This window comes from Myotis nattereri, assembly GCF_964212035.1.
Source record: "Myotis nattereri genome assembly, chromosome: 12".
Lineage (NCBI taxonomy): Eukaryota > Metazoa > Chordata > Mammalia > Chiroptera > Vespertilionidae > Myotis > Myotis nattereri.
The window spans coordinates 42318900-42341483 of NC_138087.1; the positions used below are offsets into that span (position 1 = coordinate 42318900).

At 35.1% G+C, this 22584-nt stretch overlaps 1 protein-coding gene across 2 annotated transcripts; it reads left to right on the forward strand.

Annotated features, from left to right (window-relative positions):
- Positions 1 to 1139: 1139 nt before the first annotated feature.
- On the forward strand, positions 1140 to 22021 carry ANXA1 (annexin A1). Of its 2 annotated transcripts, none has more exons than XM_081103065.1 (13): positions 1140 to 2989; positions 9699 to 9778; positions 9872 to 9980; positions 10468 to 10562; positions 12204 to 12317; positions 12726 to 12816; positions 14350 to 14429; positions 14631 to 14687; positions 16205 to 16298; positions 17161 to 17256; positions 18351 to 18409; positions 20064 to 20186; positions 21357 to 22021. In XM_081103065.1, the coding sequence occupies exons 2-13, from the start codon at positions 9713 to 9715 to the stop codon at positions 21411 to 21413; spliced, it is 1041 nt and encodes a 346-aa protein (XP_080959191.1). In that variant the 5' UTR covers positions 1140 to 2989; positions 9699 to 9712; the 3' UTR covers positions 21414 to 22021. The 2 variants fall into 2 exon arrangements, with proteins under 2 accessions (XP_080959191.1, XP_080959190.1); XM_081103064.1 differs by lacking the exon at positions 1140 to 2989 and adding an exon at positions 3028 to 3978.
- Positions 22022 to 22584: the final 563 nt, after the last annotated feature.

Genomic DNA, 22584 nt, shown 5'->3' on the forward strand with positions numbered 1-22584 from the left:
ACTCTATGCCATTCACTTTTTTCCCCTCCTCAGGGTTAATCTTTATCCAGATTTAGTATAAGTATCCTTCTCAATCATGCTGGTTATAATATTACCTCATATGTAAATATTTCTGCTATATATAATATTATTTTGATGCTTAATAATTTTCCTTAAGTTGCATCATACTTACTTATGCCTAGCCACTGCTTTTGTTGGTCAACATTATATTTTATTGCATGTATTCTTTTTTAAAAAAAATATATTTTATTGATTTTTTACAGAGAGGAAGGGAGAGGGATAGAGAGTTAGAAACATCGATAAGAGAGAAACATCGATCAGCTGCCTCCTGCACACTCCCCACTGGGGATGTGCCCGCAACCAAGGTACATGCCCTTGACCAAATCGAACCCAGGACCCTTCAGTCCACAGGCCGATGCTCTATCCACTGAGCCAAACCAGTCAGGCTGCATGTATTCTTCTTTATATATCTAGTTCATTCATATTATATCACTTTTTATCCACTCCTTTACTGCTAGATACCTGAGTTGTTTTCAATTTTTAATTATACAAGTAATAATACAAGCTTATGCACACATGACTCCTTAAAATACAATTGCATTCTCTAGATTTTATAAGTAGGAAGACACAACATTTTCTATCTTTTTGGGGCACATCTGCTTTAGTAGTAATCTTCAGTCTTTTACAAACTTTTTTAAGCACAACATTCAGTTGGGATACATTTATATCTTTATACTATATACACACACATATGCACACATAACACTGTAAGCCAAGGTTTCACAAAATAATACTTACCAGATAATATGTGAAACACTATGATAGTTTCTATGTTCCATTTTATCATATTCCTTTCTATTTTATTTTTGTAAACATTGGTCAGACATAGCAAATTGACTCCATAATTCACTAATGTTTACATTTTTTTAAAAAAAATTCACCTGAGGAGATATTTAAAGAGAGGAAGGAAGGAAGAGAGAGAGAGAGAGAGAGAGAGAGAGAGAGAGAGAGAGAGAGAGAGAGAGAAACACCCATGTGAGAGAGAAACATAGATTGGTTGCCTCCTGAACACACCCCAACCAGGGAGAGAACCTGCATCCTTCTCGTGTACCAGATTACACGCCAACCAACTGAGCACCGGGTGATACCTTTCCTTCTATGCTAAGTCCATCTCAAGGAAACAAATAATTTATCAAAATATTAATCTGTCATAGTCTTGATCCCCTCCCTACCTTGATGTGTTAAGAAGATGAAGTTCCTTCCTTTGGCTTTTGCTATCCACTTGACCATTCCATTAACTTCATTGATTAAAAAAAATTTCTCTATGGGATGTTGGGAATAACTGAGCAAAAATAATAATGATAATTATAATACTCCCAGTAATTCAGCATGTATGTGTGTATATGTGTGAGTGGGATGATTATTTAGCATATCTAGAGGTAAAGGGAAAACTATTTAGTATTTCTCAAAATGCTTTAACCTGATGGTTTAATATTAGAAATACAAACTAAAACAAGGATTTTATTGTCTGTGAATAGGGGTGTGAAGAGATTTTGGGATTTCAGTGAAGTGCAGGTTTTGATGATTCTGAATACACATCTTCTTCTGCTATGTGAAAAGTACTTAAATAGAGCCAAACACAAAGGGGTGGGGAAAACACCTTATTAAAATCAGATGCTTGCTAGTCTTATGTAAGGGCTTTTCCTTTGTGAAGATATAAAATGTGTGAGAGACTCCATATGTTGTCTTACTGATTTGTTTTCTCTTCACTATCAGGTCTACATTAAAGGAGTAGAAATAAATGAAATGTGAAAATGTAACGTACAGTGATGGCCTTTAACTATCTTTTTTTCTTTCCCTCGCTTCCTTTACTTTCTGTGCTCTCTGTAAAGTAAGTGGAGCTTATGAGTCATCATCTTGTAGAAACAGCAAGTGGTGAGTCATTTCTTGGGAGTTTTAGGGAGTTGTACGTGGCATTTCAAGCACATAAAGTATTTAACCCGTAATTATCCCTTAGCTGTTAATAGTAACATATATGATGTTTTTTTATTTCCACAAATGCACTTAGCATTATTATTATATGTGTGTGTGGGGGGGAGTTTCTGACAGATTATTCACACACGATTAGTGATTTTCTTTTCTTTTTATATTTTGGAGTTTTATTGCCTTTACAGTTACAACTAGAATTTTGGAAAAAGTGTTTTTCTAATTTTTTTTTCCTTAATATTTCCACAAGCACCCTTTTATTGTTGCTATAATAGGTTTGCCAGTGCATTACCAATTCACATATATAAAGCAATTCCTCTGGGTTCATGCTACTGGTAACCACAAAAACAAAACAAAATTATGTTTCTTACAGGTAGTCAAATTGTTTAAAAGGTACACGACGTTTTCCTTATTTCATAAGAGTGTGACTGTGTAGAAAGATTCCATTCCATTTCCATTACTCATGTTGCAAATACAAATAGAAAAAAAAATTTTGAATAATTATCTTTTCCCTTCTCAGCTGACAAAATAAACATGATCTTAGAAGGCTGGTCTACATGTCAAGATTGATTTGTAATTATATCAATCAATTCACTAGTTAGTAACTAGTTAATTAGTTCAATACATACTTATGATAGGTGCCCAAAAATATAGACAGGAATTTTCTCAAATATTTAGATTAGGTAATCATCCTACTTCAAGATATGTTGATTTCATTGAAAACAGAATTGAGAATTTAGGAAGTGTTATAAAAAACTGACAATCTTGAAAAAGTATTTTCACTGACTTTTCTAAACCTAACATATAAGTAAGTACCTGAAATATCTCTGAGGATAAGAGGAAAAAGAAGAAAACACGAAAATGTAGCCTGACTGAACGGGAATGCTGTGGGAGAGTTCATACCTGTGCACAGTTTAATGGAAACGTCATACAATATTTTGTAAGATTTCACGAAGGATAAAAATGAATCACCAGTGATGTTACCAGAACTCATTTGCATCAGGTGAGAAATTTCTTATGGTACCTGTTCCGTCATAGTTACTAGTCCATTAACCCTTTTAATTTATAGTTCTGGTTTATTGTTCAAATACTCTAAATGTCAAGGATCTATTTGTATCAAAGTTTAGATAAAATTGTTCCTATATATATGAATTACTGTAAATAGGCCTTCCTGCAATGCCAATACTTATTTTGAATAAGTATCTCAATTTCTTTGTTTGAAATTATGGGTCATTCTAGAGCTCCATTTCTTTTATATTTCTTATTTATATCAAGAAGCTATATCCAAGCACAAAAAGCCTTTTATTCTGAAGGCAGGAGAAATGCTGGTGAAGTATAAATAGAGAATTATTCAGCACTATATAACATTAGGATTTGCAAATATGCATTAATTGTCATAAGAATTCCAATGGGTAGGCAGCCTAGATAGCATCACCCCCATTTTACAAAAGTGGAAATAGGTTCAGAAAAATTAAATGTGTTACCAAGGTCACATAGTAACTGTGATGGAGCTGAGATTCAAATGGAAAGTTATTTTTAAAAAAAATTTTGTTCTCTTTTGTTTTGAAATTTAAACATTTTTCATTTTAAACCTGTGTAAGGAAAAAAAGGTGTCAATCCTTGGTATCAGGACTGGAGCAGAGAGTACTGCATATTTGAAAATCCATTGCATACTACTCCCTCTGGAAAAAAAAAAAAACTGTGCAAACTAAAGAGAGAGAGAGAAAAAAATCTGTCCTCCCGTTCCTTTTCCTTTGGGTTGTCAGCTATGAGTTGGCTTGGTGAGTAGTTTTGCAAGACTTGTTTCACTTTGTTTTGGGCAAGACTGAGCCATGTATTTCAAACAAAAGACAGCCAATTACTAACTTCTGGTTGCTGGGTGTGGTCTCCTTTCAAGTTCTATAAAATCAGGAGCCCAAGGCTTCAGTGCCAGTGCGAGACTTTCAGAGAAGAATCTCCCTTTAGTTCTTTGTAAGAAGGCAGAAAACAAAGGTAAGTCTTGGTTTTTCTTTTAGTTGGTTTTGGTTGTTTTGAAAACTTTTCCCATCATGATGTTACATATTACTGCTTCTATAAGATTTATGGCTAATTGTGTTTGGTATGTTTTGATAAATCTTTTCGTAAAATTACACGGGGTATTTGTATTTTGGGAATCACAAATGGTAGTGTTTTATTTTACTTAGTTAAATATAATGTTAAAGTATTACTTTCCTAATACTGACTTGTTATACTGTTGGTGAGTTGCCATGGAAAAGAAGGAAAGAATGTGTTTTTTCCTACAAGTTGTGAGTTTCCAAGAGCGTTGTGTGCCCCACATGGAAATCATGATGTAGGTGGGGTGCCTGTGGGGAAGGAGTCAGGCCAGGGTGGGTTTCGGGGAACTGTTTCTAAATTGCATGGTTGACATCATTTATTTTCTTTTGTAAGGAAAACGTAATAGATCCGGCCTCATAGTGGTATCATGCCCTTTGTAATTAACACTTTGAAATTAGTGTTAGTTTTACTCATGCCATGTAAATAAATAATAAGAGGATCTGCTTATTAATCAGGTCATTTAAGGAGGGTGTGGATGCCTTCTAATTCCTGTAGTGTCTGTGTCATAGGCAGGCTTTCACGTGCTGATCAGGAAACCTAGGGGGAAGGAAGCATTTTTTTGAGGGTGTCAGGTAGATAAATCATCCCTTAGGAAAACCAGATGAGCCGTCTAAAAGTTATTCTACTGAGTAGCATCTTGATTGTTGAATGAGCTAATGGCCATACCACTCCTTACAAAAGCACAACCCTAATCTAAAGTAGAGTGTTTACTGGTGTTGGATACATTTTCAAAAGGAATAGATTTTTAATCATAACCATATATCTGGCTATTGTTCATTACAAATGTTCCTTCAAGGATTTTTCTCTTAGCCCATTTTGAATGTTAAATTAAATGCCCCATATCTACTTTTTAATGCTAGCTCATTAAGAAAGGTGTTGTTGTTTTTTCCCTTGACTCGTTTATGTCTGAAATTATATATGGATTTTGAAAAAGTAATACTTATATTCCCCCTGCCTGCACAAATGTATTTTTGGTGGCTGGAAGAGAAGGCCCATTGCAAAATGATTCACATGTGGTAAAATGCTAGTTTCATCATTCTGAAATGGCCTCTTCTCTAGAAGTTGGTCAACACCCTAGCCCCGGGTGCTAACTACATCTGGCAGCTCCCCAACATTTGACTGATGTTGTCAAAACAGTCAATCATAACATTATTAAGGAACCAGCTAGAGTCTCATGCTTATTAAATACATTTTCACTCAAAAGATCTGCAAAGGTTGTAGATGACATAAGTTTGCTGAGCTGATTGCTCTTAATCCTCTCTAGACCCATTAATTTATGACTTATTTTACAAATCAGCTAAAGCAATGGGCCTATTCTTTTCCAGTGATAAATCAAAAGCAGTTTTTGAAGTAAATGAGTTCATCTTTCTGTAAAATGGAATCATTTTTTTTTATCAGAAAGGTCAGAACAGACAGAATTTATATAATATCTTCATTAAGCTAAGTTTTTCCACTTCCATCCTCTTGAGGTAAAGCTTAAGTTTGGCACTTCAGTGTTATCATGCATTTTAGATACTATTTATTCCAACACTCCTATTTTTACAAATGAAGACCCCTAGAGACCTTAAATGTTTTCTTGAAGTCCTATAATCAGCTAAAGAGAATCAAAATAGGGCTTAGAACTCCTCTATTCTCCTTTTTATATTCTATAATTATGGGTAGAAACATTTGTTAAATTATCATAGATAAGTTTCCTAAATAATTAATACTCATACACTGTTTATTCACTCAATAATGCTTATTAGCATATTAAATACCAGGCATTTTGGCCCAGATTGGAAGGACTGAATCAATAGATTAGCATTGCCTTCATGTAATGCTGCTGTAAAAAGAAACATAAATAGAAAGTGATAATACAGAATGGTAGGGGCTCCCGTAGGGTAAAAGTAGGATGTTTGGGGAGAGCACAGGACTAATAAAGGCTTTCCGGAGGATGTAGTGAGGACTATGGTGACTCCTGACTTAGAAGTTAGACAAAGGGCTGTGGGTGTGGAGGAGAAAACAGCATTCCAAGCAAAGGGAACACCCTACTCAAAAGCCTGGAAGCAAAACATTTGTGAGACTACTTTTCATAAAGTGGTTCTTCATAAGCCATGCTATTGTAAGGCCTAATTACCTTCTCCCACAGGGGTAGGTGTGAAAAGAATGTGAAATATAACCCAGCTGTTAATAGTTCACCACATTTGCTTTATCATTAATCCTTCCCCTTCCTCCTTCTACCGTCTCTAGATATTTTTTTCTGTAACATTTGAGAGAACTCTGCAGATATGATGTCCCTATGCCTCCAAATACTTTTGTCTGGATGAATTAAAAAATAAAGATACAACCATAGTGCAGTTTTTTAAAAATCAGGCAATTAACCTAATGCAACAAGCCTAGTGTTCTCAAATTGTCTAGGGGATACAATTGCTAATGTACCATTTCTGGAATACCTTTTTCTTAATTTAGTAAGCATAGATCCCTCTAATACCTTGGGCATACTTTTTGTGCATACTTCCCTTCTTTAATTCCTTGCTGAATGAGATGAAGAGAGCTCTCTTTGGACACAGGTACAATATATACAAAAAATTCTAATCTCTAGAAAGCTACGCACATTTATGCACAGATAAATGAAATTGGTAGGTTAGTGTATGATCACTAACCAGATAAATTCTGGAATATTGTTAATTTCCATGTAGGTCAGCCTATGTATAAATGGCCAACTTCATCTTCAAATAAGATGAAGGTAAAGCCCGAACAGACAGAATGGTCTGGCTGAAGTTTTTGGCCAAAATGTTTTTGCTGTGGAATTTGTAAGGTATGCTGCCATTGCTATGCATTTCTTTTTAAACATGCAGTTGACTTCAGTAGTAGTACATGGCAATTCCTAGAATTCTTTCAGAGCAATTTCTGACGTCTTATCAAAATCCTTGTTTCTCTAAGCTTTGCTCAGAGCTAGTGGATCTCATTTAGCTCAATTGAGATTCCATTCTCCTCCAATTACTTTCATGAGATGGGTCCTCCTTAGGCTGCTTTTCTTTGGAAAGCCACCCAAATCATTTCACACTGCAGTCTAGGAACTCAGGATAGGTTATAAAGCTGTTTCCTCTGTGGACACTGTTATGTCAAATAAATCATGCAACCTCTTTTTTATTTTGTGCTATCTAATTAATAGAGCGATAACATTTTCTTATACTTTCAAGTTTATATTTTAAGAAAGCGATGTGTTATGTAAGCATCATTTTAAAGTGACAAAAATGAGTGAAGTAGGGGAAAGTTCTCATAAAATTCATTTTCTAGTTGTGTCTCATTTTAAAAGTTATATATATGACAATAGCCTTCATTTTTACCTCTTCTGAAGTTTTTATTTTCTAATTGAAAAGAGTAGAAATATTCAAACATGTGTTTCTATAACTGGAAAAGTACTTTCTTTTGAAGATTCATGAGTGATCACGTCACACATTTTGAGGATCCTACTTTATGAAAGGCTTGGATGAGATGATAAAAATGGAAATTTCAAATACCTGAAACCTTGCCAGAAATTGCTAGATGTTTTTGATGTGCTAGTGAAACGATAGGAAAAGGAAATTCTCTAAATGCCAACGGCAACGGCACCAGATTATGTCTGTAATAGGAATTAAACCCTATTTTGTACAATTGTGCAAAATTGTACAACGTGACTTTACCTTAGGAAATAGCTCTAGATTTATCAATTGCTGGGTGGCGGAGTGGAGAGAGATGAAATAAGTGCACAATATATTGTTTCTTCTCCCAGACGGCAGAGTAGTAATCTTAACAATCCCATAATAGTTAAGGGGAGATAGTTTATGCTTTGGAGATCACTTCCCTCATGCATTTAATCTCATTACCTGGAACTGCAGTTCTTTTCCAGCAGGTGTGGCTTGAAATACTGTCTGAACATGCTGTTAAGGAATCGGGTTACGGTTTCACTCCTCATGAGTCATTTAGCTTCACATGAAGAATTTACAGTGGCGTAGATTATCCTTCCGGTCTCCCTCACAAATATTCATGAGCGTAGTGTCCTGAGGGATCAACAAAAGGGCGTGGAGAGAGATCAGCGTAGCCCTGGAGCACAGGCTCCTAAAAACAGATGCCCAGACAGAAAGCATCACTAGGGGCATCTTTTGTGGGTAACACGGAAAATACATCAGTCGTTCACACACTTCAGGTTTCCAAAATATTCATGGTTGGTTACACAAAAACACTGCTGAAACCTGATAGTAACTCCAGAAATTTCCTTTAAGATAGAGTCTACAGCCATGTTGCAATTTCACTCTCCTGGCAGTGGTTCTCAACCTTGGCTGCACATTAGAATCACCTGGGAATCTTTCTAAAATCCTGATTTCTGGGCCTCATCCTCCGGAAATTCTGTTTCTTTGTTACTAATGTTGTGGCCCCACCCCATAACAAAGAAACAGAATTTCTGGAGGATGAGGCCGAGAAATCAGGATTTTAAAAAGATTCCCAGGTGATTCTAATGTTCAGCCAAGGTTGAGAACCACTGTGTTAGAGCAAAACACCAGGTATAAAACAATCCATTTCCCAGTTCTTTGTGTTGGGTGGAAAAACATGTAGGCCTAATATGTGAACAGCTCAAAAAGGAAAAAAAAAAAAAAATAGGAGCACTCCAAGTGCTGAAATAATATTTTACCAAGGAATGGGAAAAAATACTGAATCATGCAGGGGAGAGAAATAGTACCTGAATATCCTTTTATGGATAGAGTTTTAAGTTTCAATCAACTCCTTCAGATTGTCACAGTTTTATTTACCTTGTAAATGTAAATATTATGCTCTTTTTGTTCAGGCTTTCTGGGATCCTACACAGATTCTCCAATCGCCTACTCAATGATCTCTAATCTTTCATCTTGCCCATCTCTTAGCCATTCTCTACTAGTATGATAGAGGATGAGTAATCTTTTCGACATATAACTAGAATCATATTGCTTTCTTTTAAAAAACCCATTAATTCCCCCCCCCCCCCCAAAAAAAAGCTTTAGAGATGCATTTAAACTTCTTTGTTGGAGCTTCTGTCCACCTTTCTAGTTCCAGTGAACTTCTCTCAGCTCCCCAAATAGGACAAGTGTCTCTCTGTTCTGTTCTCTTTCACTTTTCTGCCAGGTTGATCTCAGCTCATTTTGAGAGGCCCAGGCCAGCCAACACGTCTTCTAAAAAGTTTCCTTAGCTTTTGTGTTTTCCCACCGAGAGCAACAGGAACTTTAAGTTCATTGAGGCAAGCAATGATGTTTTGATGTTTTTTTGCACCCCCAGTGCTTGGCAAATAGTTATTGGTCTGTAAATGTAGAGCAATGAAGTGAATCACCAGCTCCTCTCTTCAGCCTATCTGTTGTTCGTAGTAGTCCTCTGATTCCTAAAAGGTAGGGACTGAATAAGCTAAGAAAGAACCAAATTTCTGAGTGGAGATGACGGGTGCCTATTCAAGGGTAAGATTCTCCTTTGAAAAACTTACACCTAGCATTTTAATTATGCTTCTAAGAGTAATGTCCTGTTAAGTCAAGTCAAGGTTACTCTAATATGTCTTGTGTATGTAAGGGAATGGAGTGATGTCTATGTGTGGTGAATTTGTGGTTTGTAAAAGCAACTATCTGTTTTCTTCCCAGAAACTTCTTTAAAAATGGCAATGGTGTCAGAATTCCTCAAGCAGGCCTGGTTCATTGACAATGAAGAGCAGAAATACACCGTAAGTCAAGTGACAATAAAATAATTTAGTTAAATATTAAAAGGGAAACTACTATGAGTGAACAGACATTAATTTTATCTCTCTCATCCACAGGAATCTATTAAAGGATCCAAAGGTGGTCCTGGGCCAGCAGTGTACCCCTTCCCCAGCTTCAATCCATCCTCAGATGTTGCGGCCTTGCATAACGCAATAATGGCTAAAGGTAACGAAGTCTTCTTCAACAGTCCCCTCTTGCACACTCAGAATGGCTAGTGAAAAACAGACATATGCAGTGGAAAAAGTCTGTTTCATTTTGAAGATAAGGCTTCTTTATCAAATGAAACTATATTTCCTCTCTTATCACTTAAAAAGAAAAAGGTTAAATCTGGAGAATCTCTGCTGCCAAAACAGATATCCTTACCAGCCCATTTCTAGCATAAACTCAATGCTGAAACCAACACCACTGCTCACAGTGAGGGTTTGAATTAAGATCAAACACTGTCACATGGAGGGTCAGGGCGAATGTCCTCTTCCTCTCTCATTCATATGAGAAAGCTTCCCTTTGCTCGAGAGTAGTTGCATCTACATAATCCATTTTTCTTAGTTTGTTAATAACTTCATTTGGAGCACCTTGAGAAGGAATCATTTAATGTCGGTTGTTAAAGAGGAACAAAACTGATTTTAAAAGGCGGGCCACCCTTTATTTCCAGGTGTGGATGAAGCAACCATCATTGACATTCTAACTAAGAGAACCAATGCACAGCGCCAACAGATCAAAGCAGCTTATCTCCAGGAAAAAGGAAAGGTGGGTTGGAGTGGTAAATTTACATATTTAATTTCATTTGCATTTGCATTTGTGTTAAACATGGGTTTTACCTAGTTCCTATTACAACTACTATGACTGGGATTGCGGTATTTATCCATTTGATTGCAATCAATTCCGGCAAATTTATTGATTTCATACTTTTGTCCTAGTGGTGTAGGTTCTTTGCAGATATGTTCTATATTGGAGACAAGTCTTTAATTTCAACATAACAAACATCAAAATTATTATGGGTAATAAGGACTACATTCTGGTTGAAATGTGTCTTCTGCTAAAATTTAAACCGAGTTAATGCCTAAGTGTACGGTTTATACATATAATTCTACTGTTGATATAAGAAACATCTAAACATGTAGAGAATTTTTATGAGTTTATTTGAGCCAAACCAATGACAATTGCCAGGAAGTAAAATGTGACATTTTGCAGCTTATTTTATACATTAGAATCAAAGGAGGAGGCATAAGGAGGGATACATGGATTTCATTATTTTTAGATTAAGGGGGCAGGATAAAGCAAAAACAGGGAATTCTCTGGGATTGGGTGAAAAGTAAAATGGAGAGACACATACTTGTTTAAGGTGGGTACAGGACAGCTAATGAACAGTTACAGCACATAGCGAGGGCATGTGAGGAAGACGATAACAATGAGGGTTCTGTGATCTAGTGCTCTGGTGGTGGTGGTGGTGGTGGTGGTGGGTGTGCCCTCAGGGGTCTGGAAAAGGTAATTACTCTGACATTTTAGATGCAAAAAACCATTTTACTGGCTCACTTCAGGTCAAGATTGACCTCTGTCAAGGAAGCTGCGGGTCTAGTACCTGACTACCTGCCACAACCTGCTTTTAGTGAGCAAATCTATGTTCTGACTATCCTATGTGGTTCCTTTCTGTCTCTGAGTTTGCAAGGCTCTCCATTCAGGCCTCTCCTGAGCGTGTCAGGTTTAGTATGTGGCCCCTCTTTTGCCCACACTACTTTAAAAGTAAGCTTTGTATTTTTTATACCAAATAAGGGCAGTGTTTCTTAAGGAATGCACTTAGAATACTATATGTCAGTGGCTGATTATATAGTGCTTCTTTGAGCAGTGCAAACCTCAAAAGTTTGGAAAAATTGTTAATACGTTACATATTTTTTAAGAATTCTTACTACAGTTTCTGTTAATATACAACCCTATGTTTTGAGTTTTATAGTTTCTTCCCTGAATAAAAGATTGAGAACCCCGTTCTATAGGGAGGATAAATTGTAATGGAAGGAAACTTGATTGGGGTGGTGAACATACCACATTACAATAGACAGATGATATATTATAGAATTGTACACCAGAAACCTGTGTAATTTTATTAACTAGTATCACCCCAATAAATTCAATAAAAAATAACTTCACAGCGAAAAAGTAAATAAGTGAAAAATTAAAAAAAATAAGCTATCAACAAATTTAGTAAAATTTCATTCTAATCACTCTAAAAGATTAAGAAAGCATTCTGAGAATCTGGTGCCTTTTCTATGCAGAGGGAGGAGCTCTGAATATGGTTGAGTTTAGGAATCAGCAACAAAATTACCTAAAGGTCAGGTAACTCTACATTGCTGTGTAATCTAGTGCGTCGCTTATTGTAAGACCTCTTTCTTCTAGCCCTTGGATGAAGTTCTGAGGAAAGCCCTCACAGGTCATCTTGAGGAAGTCGCTTTGGCTCTATTAAAAACTCCAGCCCAGTTTGATGCGGATGAACTTCGTGCTGCCATGAAGGTAAATGCCTGATTTAGGAAAAAACTTCTTTCCTGAAAAGAATGTGTAGGTCAAATCCACTTAGGCCTCTTATTGTACCTTCAGCATCTAGTATAAGGGCCTATCAATTAAGGGAATAGAATGCATGTATTGATTAACTTATTAAAATTGGCATTAATCGCTGTGTTATTCCCATGTTCAACATGTCACTATATCAACCATGTATCTCACCTTTTATATCTTTGTCCAAAATATTGGTTTAAAAGCCATTTTGTTTCTAGAGCAATATGCCAGATAGGACTAATTGTAATTACTAAATATTGTGGGAAATGTACTAAATGCCAGATTCAAACAAAGTTCAGGACACAAAAACTAGTTGATGCTCTCAAGTGAAGATTTTCCTACATTTCCTCTTCTCTTTTAATTCAGGGTCTTGGAACTGATGAAGACACCCTGAATGAAATTTTGGCATCAAGAACTAACAGAGAAATCAGAGAAATTAACAGAGTCTATAGAGAAGGTAAGTTTTAATGTCCAACAGTCCAAGTGCCTTAGTTGGAAAAGGAAATGTGATATACTTTTCTTAAAATTGAGTGTGGGTGTTAATTAGGGGGACTTTGGAAACTCTACATACTAAAAAATTTTTATTGTTTTCACATGTCTACTGCAATCACACACTGTTACTGGATAGCATTCCATTTGTTGGGGTGCTGAAGTGAGACAATGTTTGCACTTTTAATGGTTAATGTTTGGTTGTTAATCAAGTGTCCCTCTAAGACAAATGGCCGCATAGTATTGTAATGGAAGTCAATTCAAAGCATTAAATTTAAAGAATTTTCTAAAAACGTTTTCTGTTATCCTGAGATTTATTTTATTAAAATATACTGTTGTCTTTTATTTTGGAAAGGATAACAAAAATAAAAATAAAATCTCCCCCCCAAAATATATTGTCCATTTGTCCTTGGAAAGGTAAAGAGGTAGGTATTTAACAATCCTGTGATGGAAACTCTTACCATTATGAACTTTAGCATTATGCACATAAATGATTTGCTTATTTTTTATGTCTAGTTGCATCCATAGGGATGAAAGACCACGCCATTCCTCATTTTATTCTATTCGGTGAAAAATCTCATTTAAATGATATGCTCAACGTTGTAAAGAGGGTAGCTGAGCAATGCTGGGTCCTTCCTATTTTCCTTTTCCAGTTTCCCAAACCAATATGCAGCACCTGGAATTTTCACCCCAGGCACAGAGAATACAATGGCGCTTGCATATTGTTTTGGAGCAATTTAATAAAAGGATCAGGATAAGGAAGATTTCAACCTCATTTTCAGCATTTATCTCATTATCAATATTTATCTTAGATCCATTTATAAGTGATAATAATCAAGAGGGGCATTATTTTTAGTTTTTTTTTTTGTTCAATGAAACATAGTTTACAAAGGGAAATAGCCATATTTTCCCATTATACCCAAGATATAGTCCAGTGATAGCTTATTAAATTGCCCCATCTTCTGGTTAATTATAAACTCAGTTAATTTTCTCCTAATACAGCATTATTTTGCATAGTTAAGCAAGGGTGTTTACACAAATAAAAATTTTAAGTCTATCTATATACATACATAACTAAACTATTATATATACTTATAATTAAAATAAATGAATAATCTATGTTCAAGCAAGTACCTCTGGTTTATTCTTTTAAATAACTGTTCTATTCACATTGCTTGAATTCTGGAATGTTTATTTCAGAAATAATTATTTAATACCCATGCAATTCATATTAGCAAAAGCTCTGTGACTGTAGGTTTTCATTCACAGTATTATCTAAATTGCTTTCATTGCCTTAGGGGATATAAATTTGATGATCCAAAGTTTTACTTGACCTAATATCTCTATTTTTATTTTTAAAAATTATATTTTGAATGCATTCCATAAGCCATTAAACACTTGGAATTGAAATTTTTAAGCTAATATAAAGATGTCTTGTATTATAAACATTGCCATTATTTATCATTAATTTGCTGCAAAACATACTTCTCTTATTTTTCAGAACTGAAGAGAGACCTGGCTAAAGACATCACTACAGACACCTCTGGAGATTATCGGACGGCTTTGCTCTCTCTGGCTAAGGTATACTTCAAGTGGTTCAGGAAAGGCCTCTTCTTTAATGAAGAGTAAAATTTTAGATTTCATCTCACTCTAGAAATGAGCAATTGACTCTGTCTTTTCTCAAAGAACATTATTTATCTGATTTTTAAGGGAATTAAATGAATCATGTGATTCCATGCTAGTAAACAACTTACCAAGAGAATGGGATTTTTTTTTTTTCAGGGTGACCGAGCTGAGGACTTTTCCTCAAATGAGGACATGGCTGATTCAGATGCCAGGGTAAGCAATTCTTCCTACCTCAAATGGTTCCTGCCTTAAGTCAGGTTACACCCGATGACCTCCACATGGAAGCAAGCCTCAGATACTTCAAGAGGCCACAGGCATCTAATGTTCATTCCCTGAATGATGGGCACTGTTCTGTCCTTGAGCATCCAAGAAAAAGAAATGCAGTCTTAATGTTTTCAATAGATCTCATTATTTAGAAAGTCGGAAAGGGTTGAAAGGGAACAATGAGAATTGGATTGGTTGTCCCAAAGAATTGTTATATTAAGAAAACTCTGATTTTTATTTTATCAGGCATAATTTTTTATTAAGTGAAGTGGAAAGAGTAAGCACATCTAACATTCTTTTAACAATGAACTTGGAATGGCTTGTAGATATAAGCTTATATTGTAAAAATGTTATAGTAATGATATTATAATTATAAAACAATTACAATAACATATTTATATATTTTCAAGTATATTGTTATATATCATTTCAGTGAGATTGCTGGTTATTAATATGCCAGTCCATTGGCAGCATTAGAAAATGGTACCATTTTAGGGCCTGGAATTTCTGTTAAAAAAAATAAAAACTATTATTTGCATATGCCTTCCTCTTGGGATAGCATTGTCTCTATAAATTCATCACAGTGAGACAGTAAGAATAGAAGGATATTTCTCTACTCCCACTCCCTTCACAGTAACAGTACATTATCTTGCACATAATAGGCATTCATTAACTTTTTGCGGAATAAGTGCATACTTATCAGATCGGTTTGCCTGGAAAGTCCAAAATAACTTCTTATGTCCATTGGAAGTTTGACCATTTTAATAGAAATTGTGTAAGCAAACCAAAGAACTGAAGTTAGTACTTGAATAATTATCCATACTAAAAAGAATTCTTATTTGCTTGTGACATTTTTAAATTTACTTTCCATTTTAAGACTATCAGAGCTCTAAGATGTATATTTATGGCAGCTACTTGGATTAGTGTGTTCCAAGAGAATGATGGCAATTAAGATTTTAAAGTTAACAGAACAATATGTGATAATAAGGGTGATTATCTTTTTCATTTATAAAAGAGGAAAATCTATACTTTAATAAGGCTAAATTATTTACCTAAGAATACAGAGTTATTAAGTTGCAGAGTCAAAATTTGAATCTAGAAATTCTAACGTCAAAATTCAAGACCTAGGCTATTTATGGTTGAATTGTTGATTTATTAGTACCATTTGCTGATAATAACTTTGAACAATTAAAAGTAAATAAAAATTAGAGAGGTCTTTGGAGTTGTCTTAATATAGAATGTAATCTTAAAGCAATTTAATTTATCAAACGTTTCTTCTTCAAACATATATTCAGTCTTTAATGTTTGCAAGGCACCTTGAGAGATAATGTGGAAGATACTCTGAATCTTAGCATCATGTTTTCTGATCCTTTGGATACAAAGCAGATGCCTAGAAAATCTTAACATTCTTGTGCAGATATTAAGTCAGCAGGTGGTCAAGCGTCTATTTTTGTGTTTCTTGACAGGCATTATATGAAGCAGGAGAAAAGAGAAAAGGGACAGATGTGAAAGTGTTCACTACCATTCTTACCAGCAGAAGCTATTCCCACCTTCGCAGAGGTAAGAAGGAAAAAAAAGGTTCCCAAAACCTATTTATAGAAGATGCAGTTTTTTTGAGGGCAAATGCGAGAAAGGAAAGCAAAAAGTCTTAATCAGCAGCATCACTCATACACCCAATGAATATTGTATAGAGCTTCTGACCCCTTATTGATCTTTGTGCATTCAATGTCTTATAGGAATCGTTTTATAGTATTTGAAGCACCTTTTGTGACTTTGGCATTAGAGCATTATTTCTTTATTTTCACTATTCCTATTCCCCCAAAATATTTGGAGCAGATGTGACAAAGTATATACATACAACAGAACACATGAAATGACAATAAAGGAAAACAAAAATCTCAGGACTAAGTAAAAAATAAGTGTATATAGATGCTCCAGAACAAAAACCAAAAGGAGTTTTTCCCTTTGAGCACAGATGTTGCTGAGCCTACTGGAAGCCACGGCAAATAGAAAGTCATAATAATTACCCAAAATTCTAATAATAGCACACTGATTTCTAATGCCAAAATTAAGTGAAACTTACTATACAGATTTTTATATAAGCGAAGATCCATTTGCTATGGCACTTAGCTTTGATGTAGCAAGTGTTATGATTATCAATCACATGCCATTTCTAATAAATGTCAACACTTGCAAAATTTTCCCCCAAATATGCAAGAACACCAAAATAGCCATGTGACTTACATTCCTAGGGGAAGATGAAGTATCCTATACTCAGTTCAGTAATTAGCTTTAAAATATGTTGTGAGGGGCAGTCATCCCAAGGAGTGCTTTGAGTCAGTTGCCCTGATTTTGCCAAAGTTTGCTAAAGAATGGGATGCTTTCTACATTCAGTGTTTAAATGTTTAAATGTCCCATTCAGTGTTTCAGAAGTACGCCAAGTACAGTCAGCATGACATGGCCAAAGTGCTGGACCTGGAGATGAAAGGTGACATCGAGAAATGCTTCACAACTATCGGTATGTAGTCCTGGAAGGAGAAGAATTTTCTAAGTGAAAATTGCATCATCATTGCTGTCCCATAATTAATAAAACAAAATAGAGCAAAAGCAAAATAACTCAGATATAGTTCATCTAAACTTCAGAGAGAGGCAACATGTGAGATAATGGCAATGCATAGTTAGCTAAATGTATACAATGGCCTTCTTAATAATAACAGATATCATTCCCTTTAGAAAAATAGATATGCAGTTGGAAAATATGTACTGAGACCCCACTTATGCCACAAGATGCACCAGGCTGGACATAGCACAGAGGAAAGTCAGAATGGTCATTAAGATGGAATTTGGAATTAGATAACAGATTCAAATCCTCGTCTGTCACTTGCCAATTGAATAATCCTAGGCAAGCCCAGAGGTTTTGATTCAGTAGTTCTCTGGTAGCTTCTGACAAGGTCTTTAAAAGAAAAAGACATTAAAGTTCTCTCATGTTATTCAGCTGACCAGGTAGGGCTGAGAACCTGTGTTCTAAAGCAGCTTCTTAAACATTAATGTGCACAGGAATCCCCTGGAGATTTTGTCAAAACACAAATTCCCATCTTACTAGGTCTGGTGTGGGGCCTGGGATTCTGCATTTCTAACAAACTCCCAGGTGATACCAATTCTTTTGGTCCAAGGATAACATTTTGAGTAGCAAACTAGATTATCTTACTAATTGACACATCTGTTAGTGTTTCATTTGGCAGCTGCCTCTTACAGCCTGTCCTTTCCCACTTTTTTCTTGTTATGACATGAAAAAAGTATGTATTATATGCCAATATGGCTTCTGACACCAACTGGTTTCCACATTTCTAAGAAGAGTATGCTCAGAATAGCATGAAGCTGCTATTGTTTGTCTTTAAGATAATAGGAGAGAGGTGATGGTGTTATGAGGAAAGAATTTTAAAAACCAATAGCTTCTCATAAACCAAGTATCCATATTGAGAAGGGAGGTGGGAAACAGGGGTGAATAGAATCTTGCTTGTTGCAAAACCCTGTATATACTATTTCTTTCATATGCATCTTTCTTCTTTTGGGGTATATCAATATGTCAACTAAAATGTGTCTCTCTTGCAGTGAAGTGTGCCACAAACAAACCGATGTTCTTTGCTGAGAAGCTTCATCAGGCCATGAAGGTAAGATTCTACTTATATGATTTGCTTAGGGTGGAAATTATTGTTAGTGGAGAGAACACAACACCCCAGATTGTTTGAAAACTACACATTTTTATAAATATATTTTCATTGGTTTCAGAGAGGAAGGGAGAGGGGAAAGAGAGATAAAAACATCAATGATGAAAGAGAATCATTTATTGGCTGCCTCCTGCATCCCCCCCCCCCCGCCCCCCACTGGGGATTGAACCCGAAACCTGGGCATGTGCCCTTGACTGGAGTCAAACCCAGAACCTTCATTCTGCAGGCTGGCACACACTAGGGCATGAAAACCACACTTATTTTAATATTTTCCCATTAAAAAGAATCATGGTTCCATCCAATGCAAGAGGTAAAATACTTCCTTATTAGAATAAAATGGTTAGATTTGTTGTATTTTTTATAGGTAAGATGGTAAGGCGAGCTTGTAGGTAATTTGTGAGTTACTCATGCTTTGCATAAAAGCGGAGTCAGCATAGGAAGGGTGATATAATTTCGATTTTAATGTGTGATTTTAGTAACTTACGTCTGCTAAGGTTGTGAGTTTTATAATCTCTTTTTTTCTAAGTTTAATTTGTTTTTTATTAGTCTGTCTTCCATGCCATCGGTTAATATGTCATTCTAAGCTTTTAAAATGTTGTGCTAAGATTACTGAAGTAGAAGGTGTTATTAAGATGTATTGAGATACACTTCAACCACTTTAACTCTATTCTCCTGCTTGCATCATATTATATAGGATGCCATCTGTATACTTGTACTGTGAAAAGTCATAAAAAAGTTGTCTTTTTTTCCCTTTAGCAACTACAAAAGAAGGAAGTCTTGAGATAGAGAAAGATCTAACCATTCAATTAATAGGAAAGAGTCCTTATGAAATGATAAGCATTGTGCCATTATGTACTGGGCAGTACGGTCCCTGAGCCCATGTCCGCTCTATTTAGTGGGCTAATCCGATGGGTAATGATGAGCACCTAGTATTGTAGAAGAAGGGAAGAGTGTCCTCTACCCCTAGACTTTGGATGTCAATTGTAGCCTTGTTCTCAGCTAAATTAAGACCTGACAGTGAACAGGAATTAGCCAGATGTGAACAGGGTTGGAAGAGAAGGAGAGATACAGTAAGCTTGGCCCAAGAGGAGGAGGCAGTATTACCCTTTCAAGATAGTAAGTACAGTTAGAGTGATGCTGCATGGTAGAAGAGATTGTAGAATTAGGCAGGGCATTGCAAGCCCGGATAAAATGCTTGGTTTTTATCCTATGAGAAAAAGACCATTGAAGGATTTCAAGTAGGTGAATTAGATGATCAGACTTGCAATTTAGATAGTTCACTGTATTTGTGATTATTGAATAGTTTAGAGAAAGGAAAGACTGGATGGTGGAAGGCCAGTTAGGAGGTTGTAAAAGCTCTTAACATACTGCTGATGCAGCAGTTGGGTTCGTAATTTTATTACCACTTGTGTAAAGTGTGTGTGTGAGTGTGAGTGTGTGTGTGTGTGTGTGTGTGTGTACTTTAATGTAGAGATAGTTTCTCTATAGAACTATATGAGTTAACAAAAGAGCTTTATATTCAAACCCATATCCTGCTTTATTATGAGTATGCTCTGAATATGAGACCCTTAAATTAACCCTCACTTGTTTTGGACAGGGTGCTGGAACACGTCATAAGATATTGACCAGGATTATGGTTTCCCGTTCTGAAATCGACATGAATGACATCAAAGCATGCTATCAGAAGTTGTATGGTATCTCTCTCTGCCAAGCCATCCTGGTATGTTGTGGTTTTCATAATGCTACTCCCACAAATAATATTCTTTTCGAAAGAGAAAGGCTGACTTACTGTATCTATAAATTTTATATGTACGATTAACTCATTATATTAGGATACATAATTTATAAGTAAATTTAACATTCACTGGTAAAATCTACTAATAAGTTCTATACTGAAAAAATACTCAAAATTTTCAGCATTTATAGAAAATTTAGTTTCTCATACATAAATTTAGCAACCAAAATATTTTTAGCAGGGAGATATAATGATTTGTTTTTCAATGAATATTGATCAGAGGGTTAGAGACTTATTATTCTAAGTTTTTCTTTAATTTTTGTCATATGCAATATGTATAAAATACATGTTCATGTGATCTCATTATAATGTTGAGAAATAAAATATAATGCTATAAAGTAAAGGCAAGTCCAGGGTTTTGAAGTTATTGAAAGATGGGTGACTATTTAAATTTAATTTGTTGCCAAAACTGGTTTGGCTCAGTGGATAGAGCGTCAGCTTGCGGACTGAAAGGTCCCAGGTTTGATTCTGGTCAAGGGCATGTACCTGGGTTGCGGGCACATCCCCAGTAGGAGATGTGCAGGAGGCAGCTGATCGATGTTTCTCTCTCATCGACATTTCTAACTCTCTATCTCTCTCCCTTCCTCTCTGTAAAAAATCAATAAAATATATTTTTTAAAAAAAGTTTTAAAAAAATAAATAAATAAATGTAATTTGTTATATATAATGAATAACTGTAATCTTCTGAGAAAATCACAAGCTTATAACTTTCTCTGGTGAATGAGTCAGATATTCCTTAAGAAGATCTGAAATGATTGTTGTGTTATATTTACTCAATTCTGCATGACATCTTATTCTTGGAAAATAATAGCTATAATGCACAACATAATCACTTCAGAGAAGTTCATAATCTGAATCTTGACAGGTATTGCTTTTACATAATAATCCACTAACAAATATCAGTTATCTGCTATATGAATTAAGTTATTTAATTAAATAAATAATATGCTTATCGAAGATCCTAGATAATTGATATACTGTGATGTACGTTCTACTACTCTTCAGTCTACTAAGATTATAATTACTCTGTTATTTAAAAATATATTGATTATGGTTTCAGGTAGCATTAAGTAATACTCTATTTTTAATCAACAGGATGAAACCAAAGGAGACTATGAAAAAATCCTGGTGGCTCTCTGTGGAGGACAATAAACATTCCTTTGATGATTTCAAGCTTTTTGATCAGAAGATTTTTAAATCATATCTTTTTATGCCAGGTTATAAGATTTAAATAGGAAAGTTTCTTCAGCAGGATTAGTCTAGCTAACTGCTTTCTGAAAACTATAGCCTATAAATCATTTTTATATCACAACTCTGTATAATAGTGATAAGTTTTTTAAAAATATATTTGTCCCAAACTGTAAAACCCCATAACAGGTTGGTCTGTTAACATTACTTGAGAAAGATGTTTATGTAACAGAAAATAAAATGATTTTACAGGACAATTAGTGTGTTACTGGTTCTTCTGTTCCGATTTTCTTCTGTGTGTAATGTAGTGGTTTAATTTAATATCAGGGGATATGGAGCCTGCATACTAAATTATAATCATTTAATGACATAGATATTACATATTCAATTAAAGAAAATACAGAGTTAGAAAATAGACTCCTTACATTTTATCATCTTGGTACAGATTATTGAGAGTGTGTCTTTCTAATAATGGATTTATTGCATCAGTGATTTTAATAACTGGACATTCTGCTATATTTTGTGAATCAGTGTAAAGAAAAAATGGCAACAGCAATAAAAATTTCTCACTTAAAAAAATAAGAGAGTTGCATGTTTAGTTTTCTAAGACAATGTCAAACTGTTTTCCAGAGTAACTGAATCCTTTCACTTTTTCACAATAAGCATACAAGTGATCTAGTTTCTCCACAGCTTTACCAGCATTTGGCATTGTTGCTGTTTTGTATTTTGGCATTGTTGTCTTTTTATTGTTGAGTTTTGAGAATTCTTTATGTAGTCTAGATACCAGTGCTTTGTCAAATATGTGGTTTTCAAAACTTTTCTTTCAGTATACAGCTTGTCTTTTTATCTTCTTAATAGAGTCTTCCTCAGAGCCAGTATATTAAATTTTAATGAGGTCCAGTTTTTCAATTTTTTTATTTCATTGATTGTGTTTTTGGTGTCACATCTACAGACACTTTACCTAACCTTAAGTCCTGAAAATTTTCTTCTGTTTTTCCCCCCTAAAAATGTTATAGTTCTATTTTACAGTTGTTTGTAATCCATTTTGAACTATTTCCTCTCTCCCTTTTACTCCCTCTAAAAATCAATGGAAAAATATATCCTCCAATGAGGATTAACAAACAAACAAATAAAA